The sequence below is a fragment of the Lepisosteus oculatus genome, chromosome 3 (assembly GCF_040954835.1).
Source record: "Lepisosteus oculatus isolate fLepOcu1 chromosome 3, fLepOcu1.hap2, whole genome shotgun sequence".
Classification (NCBI taxonomy): Eukaryota; Metazoa; Chordata; class Actinopteri; order Semionotiformes; family Lepisosteidae; genus Lepisosteus; species Lepisosteus oculatus.
The window spans coordinates 25091910-25106144 of NC_090698.1; the positions used below are offsets into that span (position 1 = coordinate 25091910).

General features: G+C 37.7%; 1 protein-coding gene across 2 annotated transcripts; it reads left to right on the top strand.

Annotated features, from left to right (window-relative positions):
• Positions 1-237: 237 nt before the first annotated feature.
• On the top strand, positions 238-11485 carry hexb (hexosaminidase B (beta polypeptide)). Of its 2 annotated transcripts, none has more exons than XM_006627159.3 (14): positions 238-540; positions 1393-1544; positions 2616-2681; positions 3264-3310; positions 3517-3627; positions 4824-4925; positions 5168-5300; positions 5772-5952; positions 6803-6889; positions 7257-7329; positions 9684-9864; positions 10083-10173; positions 10626-10730; positions 11100-11485. In XM_006627159.3, the coding sequence occupies exons 1-14, from the start codon at positions 296-298 to the stop codon at positions 11161-11163; spliced, it is 1638 nt and encodes a 545-aa protein (XP_006627222.1). In that variant the 5' UTR covers positions 238-295; the 3' UTR covers positions 11164-11485. The 2 variants fall into 2 exon arrangements, with proteins under 2 accessions (XP_006627222.1, XP_015195669.1); XM_015340183.2 differs by lacking the exon at positions 9684-9864 and adding an exon at positions 7780-7954 and having other exon boundaries at positions 243-540.
• The last annotated feature ends 2750 nt before the right edge of the window (positions 11486-14235 follow it).

Genomic DNA, 14235 nt, shown 5'->3' on the forward strand with positions numbered 1-14235 from the left:
TGTTGTTCAGACAGACTGCAGTTTGTATTGAAAATCTACGAAAAAAAAACAGAAAACCTAGATTTTAATGGTCTACGATTATTTTAACATAAGCAGATACGTGTCAGTGCCATCACTGTTACGAAAGTAAAATTACCCGACTCCTAACGAGATAAAAGGTTAGAGAAACGGCTGAAGAATGCACTTCCTTCTAAAAGAGGACTTCCCCCTTTGCCATGTGAACAGCACCCCAGTCTTGTGATCTGTCAGCTGACACGAATAAAAACGCTTCAAACGCCGCTTGTGCTGGGGCTTGATGGCTGCGCTTGTGAAGTTCGTCTTCCTTCTGTTTGGAGCCACCGCTTGTCTGGGCTGGCAGAACAATTTGGCCGATGTCCCGAAGCTGACGGTCTCTGCATATGGCTCGCTCTGGCCCTTGCCGCAGTCTGTGCACATCTCTCCTGTAGCTTTCAGGGTCAGCAGCTTCGGTTTCCAGATAGTCCATTCCCCGAAATCGTCCGCTGGTCCAAGTTGCTTCCTCTTGCAAAATGCTTTTCGGAGGTAAGATTAAAGCCATCGATGTCTTTTTAAAGTCGCCCTCCTTATCTGTTGCAGCTTTATATAGTACATCTTTACATGGCTCTCACTGCAGGTTGGAGAACTTTTCTCAAAGTAGGTATTGACAAGGAATGTCTACTATGTGAAAAATAAAATACAAACGCCACATGTAAATATCCTATAACCTCCTGGCAACTGGCAAATTACATCAGATTGTTGCGGACATTAATGTATAGGAACTAGTATGATGCAATTAAATTAGGAAATAACGACTTTCCTATGTAGTACGGTAACTTATAATTTGCCATTTTATATTGTAAATACAATCGTGGGAAGAACCTGTTTTTCTTAGTTTGGTGATTTAGTTGATTTAATTTATCCACAGCCGTAAAAGCTTCTGCTGTTGTAGTTTTTATGTAACAGCGCATATTAATTTGGTGTGTGACGTAATATAAAGTTTCGGGTTACCTCGTCTGAGTATTTCATTTTTAATTTAACATGCAGCTGTGACTACGAGCTGTACACAGTAACAGAAAAGTGAGTGCAAGTTCGTGTGATGATTAAAAAAAATTGTCAGGTTGGAGGTTCTCAAACTACTTGTGAAACAGAAACCTGAATGTTGGTTTGATCCAAGTTTATGATCAAAGTCCTGTTTTCCCCTGTTGTATAAATCCAGCAAACTATATTTTCTATTGCTACAGTAAATTCACAATTCCATATTGAGTAAAAGACATCCGAATCTTTATATGTGTGTTGATAGAAGCAGAATTTTGAAACATCAATACATTTAAAACAAGCAGTTTTAGCTGGTCTTATAAAAGAGAGCAAGTGATCCAACTATGTGTAATCCTGCAGGTATTTTGAATACACCTTTGGATACTCCAAGAAGCTGAAGGGAGATCTGAAGATGGTTGCAAATGATTCTGAGGTATTCGAGTTGCAAGTCTGGATTTCTTCAGAAAATCCAGAGTGTGACAGTTACCCCAGTGTGAAGTCTGATGAGTCATGTAAGTGTCAAGTTCCATGTTTAGCCACTTCAGTTAACCCATGCTAATATTTTTATTGCATAGATAATTCCATAGGACAGGTTGTAAACTGCCAAACATGGTACTGAAGTAAATATCATATTGTCCTTTTGATATTTGAATTACCCATAAAATGGTAACTATTAATGTATATTCCAGTTTATTGTTTTAGCTGTGATTTTAATGCTTAACAAGTCAGGTATTTTCTTATTCGTTAGAGGAGTCTTTTTTGTTTTTAAGGCTGGAAAAAAACCAAATTTGTAAAATTTGGTTGATAAGGATTCTAAGTCTTAATTTCTGGGTGTGACCAATTGGACAAATCTTAATTTTTACTGTAATGTGAAAGAAATTATGGAATACAATTAATTTGGCAGTACAAGAGGTGTTTCTTTCACTGTCCTGTACATTAGTATGCTTCTGGTACCCCTATTATATCCCTGACTGAGCAATTAAATACTTCAAATCCAATAAATAAAGTTCATTAGATGGTTTGACTGAATCTTTGTTACCTCACTTTCTGGAATTCTGTTGATACAGTAGTTTGTTGGTATAAATCCTGTTATGATTTTTAAATTAAATCTACAGTGGTGCTTTAGAAGAATTTTCTTTGGCTATTTATGTCCCAGAAAGATGTATTTTAGCTCTGCCAGAGAATTTAAAAGATAGCACTAGAGTACTTGAATGTACTGTAATATTAAGCTTACTTGTAAAGCTTCTGGGTATGATCTTCACCATCTTAATCATTTAATTACCCTTATGGTCATGTAAGGGTGATTGCATGAGGAGTGTTAAGATATTAATTAGAGGAAAAGTTGACAATTGAGTAACTGAAACTTGTCCTGTAACATTCCAGGCATTTGCTAAGGGCTTGGATAGAGTTGTGAAACATACATACTGTAACAGTGGTATCCTATAATTTCAATGATAGAAACACTATGTAGTGCATAAATATTGGACTGGGTTTCTAGAATGTTGCAGGTCTTAGGTAGCATAGATTGAGACAACCCTCTAAAGAAGGTGATGTGTTTAAGTAACTAAATTTTTTTTCTTCAGATGAGCTCAGCATTGATCAGCCTACAGCTGTCTTGAAAGCTCCAAAAGTCTGGGGAGCCCTGCGAGGTAAAGACAGATGCTTAATTACAGTATCTTGCATGTAAAAAGTTTTTTAATGTTTTCCCATACTTGTGAAAGGAATAATTTTTCTCATAGGCAGGAACACCTGATAAGGTGATTGAAAGGCCACTTTGGCATTGCCATATAATCAGAAAAACTTTGAAATGGAACCAATAAGAAAATATTGTCAAAATGCTTGAGTGTGTGGTCAGTCTTGTTTATTTGCAAGGTAATTGAAAGCTCATGGTTTGTCTAGTCTTTTCATAATGTAAATATTTATTTGACATTAATGTTCCCCCTTGGATATTCATTTGAAATGCAATTCTTAACAGTTCAGAATTGGTTACTTTCCTTAAATGTCTGGAAAAATACCTTGCAGAAAGAGCCTGTATTATTCTCAACACAAGTTCTCTCTGACAAGACCAGTAATTTAAAAGGAGATCCACATGCATTTTCCCTTGGCCTCAGGGAGGCCAAGAGAAGATATACAGGTAACATAGTATATCCAATCAGAAGAGTGTACAGACATTATCACTTCCATGTTATCTTTTTGGTGGTTAGCTTGTAATTCTGATAACTTCTTTCCAGGACTTGAGACATTCAGCCAGTTAGTGTATGCAGATAAATATGGAACGGTAAGTTTCTCAAGTCAATTCTCAACTTTTTTTTTTCCCAGCTAGCTCAATTGAACCTGCCACGTCATGCTATCAGGAATGCTTTTTTGTGTTTATAAGACAGGGCTTTTAAATGAAATAATTAGCTTTGAAACACATTTTTAAGTACACATAGTGATAAGGAGGAGCAATTTACTGATTATCTCAATCTACTGGTGTTTTGACAGAACTACATCAACAAGACTGATATTCAGGACTTCCCAAGATTTGCTCATCGGGGCATTTTGTTGGATTCTTCCCGACACTACTTGCCTCTTAAAGTGATCTTGGCAAATTTGGTGAGTAAAGCACTGGTTCATGAATAATAAGTCAGGTCAAGGTAGATCTTTCTATACCTAACTAAGCTGAAACCAGAGGACTCTGGTGTCTGAAGAGTACACGGTTTACAAAAGAACACTGAAATTCCTAAACTGGAATAAGAGTCAGGGGACACTGGGGGAACAGGAAACAAGTTTGAGAAACTAGTTTACAAAAGTACTCTGCTTGTATTTAGTTTTGCCCTGGGGTTTTCATTTAAACATGAAAATGTAATTCAGAATTTCTGAAGTCTTCTGGGTTTTTTATTATTTAATATATTGAGGGGGCATAAACATAAAAAGCACATCTACACAGAGTAACCTGCTTAACTGTGTTTATGTACTCTTCATAGGATATTGCTGTCATAGAACAAACAGCACCATATTAAAATCCTTTAGCATTGTTTGATATTTGTCTTATTTACAATACTCAGGCAACAAACAATTGTTTTTTAGCCCGAAACAGACCTGAAAATTGTAACTATTTGTAAACCAATGTTTTAGTGATTTGTGTCTAAAGAACATTATTCACCTTTAAGAGTTTGAGCTTCGAAAGTTTGTTGGAAATAATAATTGAAAAAATCTTAATTTCTCATAATCTGTTAGCTGTATCCATCTACCTAACTACAGTACACAAACATTCTTCCATCTGCAAAAACGGAGTAGACATACAGTGTCATAAGTATTGGGACAATGAAGTCAAAATGGCTATTTTTGCCGTATACTCGAGCAATTTGGATTTGAGATGAAAACCTTAATATAAAAGTACAAAAAGAAAAAAGACCAGGCAATTGCCCCAATACTTATGCTCACCTGAAGTAGGGAGACTGAATAGGGAGTTTTTTTTCTCATATCAATCTTATCTAAAATCTGAATTGCTTGAGTATATAGAAGTTGTTAGTATACAGTGTTGATTTCCCTATCACAATATTCACTTAGGGCACTGCATTTTCTTACTCTAATGTATCCTCTGGCTTTTTCATAGCAAGTGGGTGGAAATCTGTTTTTCACACCTGTTTGCAATATCAGACTGCATGAAAATTGAGTACCCTTTTAGTACCACCCTCTCAGAAAAAGGTAGTGATCTGGAAAAAGTATTTCCAGTGCAATACATTTCATGAGATTTACTCCCCCACGTGTTTGTAAGGGTGACTATTAGGCTCTTTCTCTACCTGCAGGATGCCATGGCCATGAACAAGTACAATGTCTTCCACTGGCACATTGTGGACGACCACTCTTTCCCTTACCAGAGCACGGCTTTCCCTAATCTCAGCACAGAGGTTCGTCAAGAATTGTTCAGCATGTTTCACTTATCTGTTATGGATTTGTTTTAAACTTGGAGTAGTATCTTACAGTTTCACAAACCTGTCAGTTTCCATATGGGAATGTGAATGTATTGTAGGTTATCTTACATTCTTAATGAATAAGATTTATAAGAACATACTGTATAGTTTCTTCTCAACTTGCCACTGGGATCTGGGAACTTCAGATGAAAGTGTAGTTTTCCTTGTCATTGTAATAGGGATCCTATCACCCGTATACCCATGTCTACACTCCCACTGATGTGAAGATGGTGATTGAATATGCGAGAATGAGGGGAATCCGTGTTGTTGCTGAGTTTGACACTCCAGGACACACGCAGTCTTGGGGCTTAGGTGAGGCCTAGATTTCCTCTCATGAAATGGAGCCTTTTTCTGGCACATATGAAACTTCTGTTTAGGGCAGAAAAAAATTATGGCTAATACGCAAGAGAACAAAAATCAAAACAAAAATCACACTGGTTAGTTCATTTAATATTTTGACAGTGGGTATAGAAAACTACTGACAGTTGGCAGTACTGATTGGTAGAATGTTCAGATGTTAGTTTGTGATTTCAAAAAGGCACTTCCATGTCTAACCAGCGGCTGTCCCCAAGAAAATCCATACCTCACAACGTTGTTTTACTCATACAGAAGAACCTTGTCATTCATTGAGATTCTGTTCTTAAACTACAGGGCAGATCTATGATACACAAAGTATTCCAACTCAAGCAAATCCAAATAATTCAAACTCCATCCTGTCTTTTCTGCTCGTCGACATTTGAAGTTGCGACTCACTCTTGTTTTATAAATGTTTTGCTCACACAGGCCAGAAAGGGCTCCTTACTCCCTGTTATGCAGGAGACACACCTACAGGAACATTCGGGCCTGTGAACCCTATTCTGAACTCCACCTATGAGTTCATGACCCAGTTTTTCAAAGAGGTCAGCTCTGTCTTCCCTGACATGTACATTCACCTAGGTGGTGATGAAGTGGATTTCTCTTGCTGGTGAGATTTCTAAGTATAATGATCTCTTACCTTTTCAGGTTCTCAGTTTTAGAACCTCAGCAAGATGTTTTGGCATTGTTGAAATCACAGAAACATGGTTAACTGAATGTTGTGGTGATAGAGCTCAGCAAAAAAACCAGAACAGAGGATGAGGAGAAAGGAATAGCACTGCACATCAAAAAGAACACTCAGCCACAGAAATGCAACTTAAATAAATTAAGGGTCTCAATGTTAATGCATAAATCTTCTATAAAAAAACACCTTATTCCAATATCAATAATAATGCAGTCTGACATTCAAATCAGGGATGTACCTACATGTGTAAGGTAAAATTTTCATGTGACATGGTGGGATAAGCTGTATATTGACAGGTACATAATTCAAATCAAACTGTTAAAATTGTACAGTACAATAGCAAACATTCTACATTGTATGCTTCTGGTTAGAATAATACAAAAAGGCCCTGCAGGCAGTCTGAAGAAAACTAACCAGTTATGCTTCTTGTCACAAAGGAATGTCTCACTTTGACAAGTTCTAGCAGTGTATGAAAAATAAAACCCTTTTTCTTTTAAAAGTTAATTTTATTGACATAAGAACTGGAAAATCTGAAACCGGCTGATGTTTGATCTACATTCATTTCATCCGATCTAAGATAACCGAAACCTTAAAACTTTTTTAGTGTTGTGGAAAAGTAACAAACAACTACCAAGTGGTCTGGATGGACTGAATAATTTTCTCTTGTTCTTACGTACTGTAGATTTATTTAGATCATTAAGCTGTATTAAAGGGAAATGCTGAAATACTCATTTCAATGTCACATTGACAAACACCCAGCTTTTTTTCCCCACAGGAAATCAAATCCTGACATTCAAAAATTCATGGATACACAAGGTTTTGGCAAGGACTACAGTAAGCTGGAGTCTTACTACATTCAGAAGTAAGTGATAAAATCAATTATTTTGACATGTCCATGATGCACTTGAAACTGTATGGGACACTGAGAAAGAGGTATTTGTAATTTACTGCCATATTTATGATCAAGGACTGTGGTGGAAAGTGTAGCTTTTATATTCTGTGACAATATTAGAGCAGCAACAGACTGTGACTCTAACTGAGGAATGGTGACAATCACTTATGCATCTTCGACATAGCCTAGTGTAGCAATGTGACGCACACTAGCGGTGTTTGGAATCAAAATGTAAATATTCTTGAACTAAAGCAAATAAGCTTTATTTTCCTGCATTTTTTTTAATTATAGTTGCATTCATTGCTTGTTCTATTGAGATATATACTTCTAACTGTAGGATCCTGGAAATTGTTGCTGGCACCAAGAAAGGTTACATGGTTTGGCAGGAGGTATTTGACAATGGAGTGAAGGTAAGTTGGAAAAGTAGCTGGACTGTTGTTGCTATGCATGTTTCTCACTATAAAGTAGATTTTTAAGTTGTTAAATCTTAAATATCGTGTTCTTGGTTGGAGATGTCTGAATAAACTAACCTCTGTCAAAGTCATTGTGCATGTTAGAAAAGATGGCTATGATGCTGATCGCTGTCAATATTAAAAGAGTGCTTAAACTGATAGGTTAGAATTGTAAGCTAAAAATAGTATTCCAATTTAGACTTGCTAGTATTGTTAAAATACAAATCCTGCAACTTGGTACTGGACAGCTTTACTGGCTTCTGTCAAGTGCAGCAGCTAATTTCCTTTGGGGAAAAAATGGATAGATGACCCAAAAAAGCTTACTGTCTTGCCATTGTCCTTATATTGGTATGACTATTGTGATGCAAAAAAATAAAATAAACATGCCTTACCTTTTGATCATTCCAGATAAAGCCAGATACTGTAGTGGAAGTGTGGATGGGGAATAAGCTTGAAGAAGAACTCAAAAAAGTAACAGGAGCTGGGTTCACAACAATTCTGTCTGCCCCCTGGTACCTAGATTACATTAGCTATGGCCAGGACTGGCAGAGGTACTACAAAGTTGAGCCTCTTGATTTTGAGGGTTAGTTGTTTTATCTTTTATTTTTCATGCCAATTTGTTAAACACACTTTCCCTTGAGTGAGTTTCCAGAGATAATTTGTCTTTACGAGGAAAGATCGTGTAAATCAAATAAAAACCACCACATGATGGGATTTGTTTTGTCACATGAAACTTTCCAGGCAATTTATTTTTTTTATGCTTTCTAATATGCAAGTTGATCTGGAAATAATCTGTTTTGCAGATGTATGGCAGCATATTTGTCTCATTATAGAAAATGTGCTGTTCAAGGAAATTCCCTACATAGGGAGATTGCAAACGGGCACCTAGCTCTCAAACTTCTCAAAGTGCCCAGTTTAAAATTGAAGCCAACATTTTACTGTTAATGCATTCTTGGCAGAATTTGAGAGAATCTATTGTTTAACAAACCTGTAAAATGTAAGCATATCTGTGAAAGAAATCACATTTGACATTGACAACCAATGCAGTAAGAAGGGAAGAGATTAATCAACTGTATGTGTTAACCAATAAAATACCTTAAAATATGTATTTATAACTATATGATAGTCTGTATGAGTTTTATTGTAGTGAGCTGTATACTATGAAAATGTAGTGGATTATGCCCTTTTTTATTTTTCTATACTAAGCAAGTGTGTTAAAATGAAGGAAAATAGGGGTAATAAATATGCTAAGACAGTATAGGTGCTCACTCTGAGTGTGGGTTTAGCTTTATGGCCAATGTGTTGCAGGTCTGAAACTGACTCATGTCATTAACATAAGGTTGGGGTTAGGCTTGGCCGTCTGGTCTTTTCTTTGTAGGTTTGCAGTAACCTCAGTAAGGAGTGTGCTGCTGCTCCAGTCAGCACTAACTCGCCTATATGGCCCTGTGGAGCTTGCAACTTGTAAAAAATTACGGATTTTTTTTTAGGTGGCCAGTATAGAGGAGCTTATCTGTCCATCCAATCTTACCATGCAGTACTAGGAAAATGGACAATTGTAAACTGAGAGGGTATCAATGTGAACAATAAGCTAGAAAAAATGTCATCCAAGTGGCTAAACCAGTTGAAGCACTTGCCAGGCTGCAGTTTAATTTGTGTGTTTGACACCGAGTCACATCACTAGCTTTGCCAAGAGGCAAAGCAGAATAGTGTACCTGGACTCACTCAGCTGAGGCCTCCTAGTAAATTACTGGCATGTGACACTGTTGGTGAGAGTTGTACCTCTCCTTAAATCACTGCAGGACCATAGTATGGGGCTTTGGGCGCTGTGTCATGTTAAAAGATGAGTGCCTCGTTATTTAACGTTTTGAGCTCTGTACAGTATCCGAGAGCTAAGACCTGAAAAACATTTAGTAATTCTAAATTAACAGAAAAACTGAGAAAATGTGGAAAAACAGCAAGACTATAAAACAAGTATAATAATACAAAGAACACTGCATTTGTTTTGAGGCAGACTCTTTTAATGGTGACATTAACATTTAAACTGTTGCTGCTTGCATGTTCAGCTTGACAGCACGTCGGAGTGAGCTCAAAGACTTTTCTTTTATGATAATCGCTTTTCCTCTGCAGCACATTTAGGGAATGAGCTCTCATACGGTTTTCCAAAGCAGAGCACGGCTGATTGATGCACGATTTAAACATGCACATTTGAAACTCTTGCACGATGCCTTTATCATGGTGTATGAAATTGTTCTGCATCCACACTCATATTGTCTGGGGATTGTGATAATTCTGTCTGTCCGCTCTGTCTCTAGTTAAAGCTAGACACCCTTATCCAAGTGTGGAAGGGAAATGAGGAGCAGTATCAGAGGGAGATGGCAGCAATAACAGCTGCTGGGTTTCATGCCCTGCTCTCCTCGCCCTGGTATCTCAACCGAATCTCGTACGGCCAGGACTGGCAGCAGATGTACAGAGCCGATCCGTACAGCTTTAACGGTGTGTGCAAGACCTCCACCCCAGTGCCCAGTACCAGGGAACCAGCTTCCCAACAGCCTTTTCAATTCAGTTATATACAGTAATTCATTGCTTGCCCTTTTTTATTCTTTAATCCTAATTGTAGGAAGAAAGATGACACTGTAATTGTTATAACTAATTTCTGTAAAAAATGTGCATACTACTGTATGATCTTGTATTTTGCTTTCCATTTTTCTTAGGGACTGAGGCACAGAAGAAGCTGGTAGTTGGAGGAGAGGCCTGTCTTTGGGGAGAATATGTGGACGCAACAAACCTCACCCCAAGACTCTGGTAAGAAAGCAAGAATCCCTCTTTCTTGCATCTTAATACTCAAGTTACATGTTACAATAAACATTTCATTACACAGTACTGTTCACTTGGCCATGATCTAATTCCAGTCATTGGCTACACTATAGAAGGCGCTAATTGATGAGTTAATGATTTATTTGCAATGTAAAAGAGTGAAACCCTTCTATCTTCTTGGTTGTATTGACAGCAACCCTCAAATGTATTTTTCCTTCATCAGTTTTTCAGTTTACTTTCACTCAATTCTCATACTATTTCACTGACTTTATTATGAACACATTTAAATGCTGAAAAGGAATCACCTGACAAAAAATCATGGCATTTGATTTATATTAACACAACAGGAGAGACAAATGCATTGGCTCCTTTTGGGTGTTAAATCTGCATTTCTAAGCATTGCCAACATAAAACTAGTGGTGTCTCCTTCCTTCCCCCAGGCCTCGGGCCAGTGCAGTAGCCGAGCGTCTGTGGAGCGATAAAGATGTCAAGGACATCGGTGATGCATACAGCCGCCTCACCCAGCACCGCTGTCGCATGGTGCAGTAAGTATTGGCCACACTGATGGAAAAACTCTAGTGAACTGGCAAGATAGTCCAGTGTATTTTGAATTTCCTTTGAGCACAATGGTTGCTATGGAGATTTTTTTTTGTACAGCATCAAAAGCCTTCCATGTCAGGTGCAACCCTGTTCAAATCAGTGCAGCTTGGCTCCAATTAGTTACCGTTTCCTCAATTGGAATTTTTATTTCTTTCTAAATTTTAAGAAATTATAACAGAGTTGAAACCAAGGCTTTCAGTGGAAATGACCGGACTAGACAATTCAGAGATTGGTCGGAAAAGCCTTCATACTTGGATGAGTTATTAGTACTTCAGTACTCTTCACTCACTGCATCTTGGGTTTTTTTTTTACAGGAGAGGAATCCCTGCAGAGCCTTTATATGTGGGACACTGTGAACATGAGTACAAGGGCTTGTGAAAAATTAATCTCGGGAGGCTGGAAATAATATAAGGGAAAATGTATCAAGGCTGCAAGCTGACAATCTATTCTTGTTTGCTTTGCATTCTTCAAGATCAAAAATGATTGTACAGTGGTATACCTCTGAGTTCACTTTAAAACTGTTCTCTTTTTCTTTACAAATGATGCCAGCATTTTATTTTTGAATATGTGTTGTGGGATGGAAATACAATAAAAAGCACTTGACTGTAATTCTCATTTATTTGCATAGTAAATTGTTTGTTGACCAATCATGTATAAAATGCCGATCTTGAAATTCTAATAAAAGCACACTTTCTTGGAATTCTTTTACTTATGATAATGATTCAAAACCTGAGATTGTTATTTTATTTTGTGTAGTTTGAACAAGACTTAAAGATTTTAAATCCTTTAAAATGTAAAAAAAAAATCTGTATAAGAAGGATCATTTATCTTGAGTTAATTGATAGCTTTGTCAATTTGTGTTACAAAGTGTTTCATTTGACCAGTTCCTTCTGGAAAGGTAAAATAAAAAAATTCAAAACTGATGTATAAATCCACATGAAATGTATTATTAATTTTCTTTTAGTCAGGACCTAGTCTAGTTCACAAATATCAAAACAGAAGGACTAGCAACCAATCTATAAACTGCAAAGAATATGAAAAATATTTCATCTACACTGACATGCAGTGTAGACAATTGCAGAGTATTTACAGTGCCTTGCGAAAGTATTCGGCCCCCTTGAACTTTTCAACCTTTTGCCACATTTCAGGCTTCAAACATAAAGATATAAATTTTTTATTTTATGTGAAGAATCACCAACAAGTGGGACACAATTGTGAAGTGGAACGAAATCTATTGGATTTTTGAAACTTTTTTAACTAATAAAAAAATGAAAAGTGGGGCGTGCAAAATTATTCGGCCCCTTTACTTTCAGTGCAGCAAACTCACTCCAAAAGTTCAGCGAGGATCTCTGAATGATCCAATGTTGTCCTAAATGACTGATGGTGATAAATAGAATCCACCTGTGTGTAATCAAGTCTCTGTATAAATGCACCTGCTCTGTGATAGTCTCAAGGTTCTGTTGAAAGCGCAGAGAGCATCATGAAGACCAAGGAACACACCAGGCAGGTCCATAATACTGTTGTGGAGAAGTTTAAAGCCGGATTTGGATACAAAAAGATTTCCCAAGCTTCAAACATCCCAAGGAGCACTGTGCAAGCGATCATCTTGAAATGGAAGGAGTATCAGACCACTGCAAATCTACCAAGACCTGGCCGTCCCTCTAAACTTTCAGCTCAGACAAGGAGAAGACTGATCAGAGATGCAGCCAAGAGGCCCATGATCACTCTGGATGAACTGCAGAGAACTACAGCTGAGGTGGGAGAGTCTGTCCATAGGACAACAATCAGTCTTACACTGCACAAATCTGGCCTTTATGGAAGAGTGGCAAGAAGAAAGCCATTTCTCAAAGATATCCATAAAAAGTCTCGTCTAAAGTTTGCCACAAGCCACCTGGGAGACACCCCAAACATGTGGAAGAAGGTGCTCTGGTCAGATGAAACCAAAATCGAACTTTTTGGCCACAATGCAAAACGATATGTTTGGCGTAAAAGCAACACAGCTCATCACCCTCAACACACCATCCCCACTGTCAAACATGGTGGTGGCAGCATCATGGTTTGGGCCTGCTTTTCTTCAGCAGGGACAGGGAAGATGGTTAAAATTGAGGGGAAGATGGATGCAGCCAAATACAGGACCATTCTGGATGAAAACCTGTTGGAGTCTGCAAAAGACCTGAAACTGGGACGGAGATTTATCTTCCAACAAGACAATGATCCCAAACATACAGCAAAATCTACAAAGGAATGGTTCACAAATAAACGTATCCAGGTGTTTGAATGGCCAAGTCAAAGTCCAGACCTGAATCCAATCGAGAATCTGTGGAAAGAGCTGAAAACTGCTGTTCACAAACGCTCTCCATCCAACCTCACTGAGCTCGAGCTGTTTTGCAAGGAAGAATGGGCAAGAATTTCAGTCTCTCGATGTGCAAAACTGATAGAGACATACCCCAAGCGACTTGCAGCTGTAATCGCAGCAAAAGGTGGCTCTACAAAGTATTAATGCAAGGGGGCCGAATAATTTTGCACGCCCCACTTTTCAGTTTTTTATTAGTTAAAAAAGTTTCAAAAATCCAATAGATTTCGTTCCACTTCACAATTGTGTCCCACTTGTTGGTGATTCTTCACATAAAATAAAAAATTTATATCTTTATGTTTGAAGCCTGAAATGTGGCAAAAGGTTGAAAAGTTCAAGGGGGCCGAATACTTTCGCAAGGCACTGTAAATACTGGTAGCTAAAACAATATTTTTTGCTAATTTATTGTAATTGAACCATTATGCCAATGGTGAGCTTGAAGAAGCTAAAAATGAAAAGACGTGTAGGTGTTTTTTTTCTAGATAATGTGGGGAAGTAAAGGTAAATATTATTTGGATATGTATATGGCCATGTAAGGAAAAAAATGTTCAGATAGTGCTGGTAAATCACTATTCCTAAATATAATTTGTCCTAAAACACAGCCAAGCCATCAAAAATAATCTACGTTTTGCAGGAATCCTAACCCTAACGTAGATATTGAAATGTATTACTGTTTTTTTTTTCAAACTTTTGCCTTTAGGGGCAATTAAGGCAACATTCCATTTTGGAGCAATGCAGTGCAGCTAAAATGGCAGAAACACATTCTGAAGATATAATTGAAATAACTCATTTCCTTAATATTATTTCTGCCCTAAAACACAGCCATGCCATCAAAAAGAATCTACGTTTTGCAGGAATCCTAACCCTAACCCTAGGTTTGGGCTTGCACTAGGTTAGGGTTCAGAACAGTCAGGAATACCCAATAAATGTTAGCTGTATCTGTTAAAATTCCAGTGCATCCAATGCCAAATGCATCAGTTTGAAAGGTTTAACCACTTTCTTTCAAACTTCGGCGCACGTCTTTAAGTCCATCACGTACCGGCGCCCATCTAAAAAAATCTCTCACTACCGCACCTGGACTGCACTCCGCTTCCCCC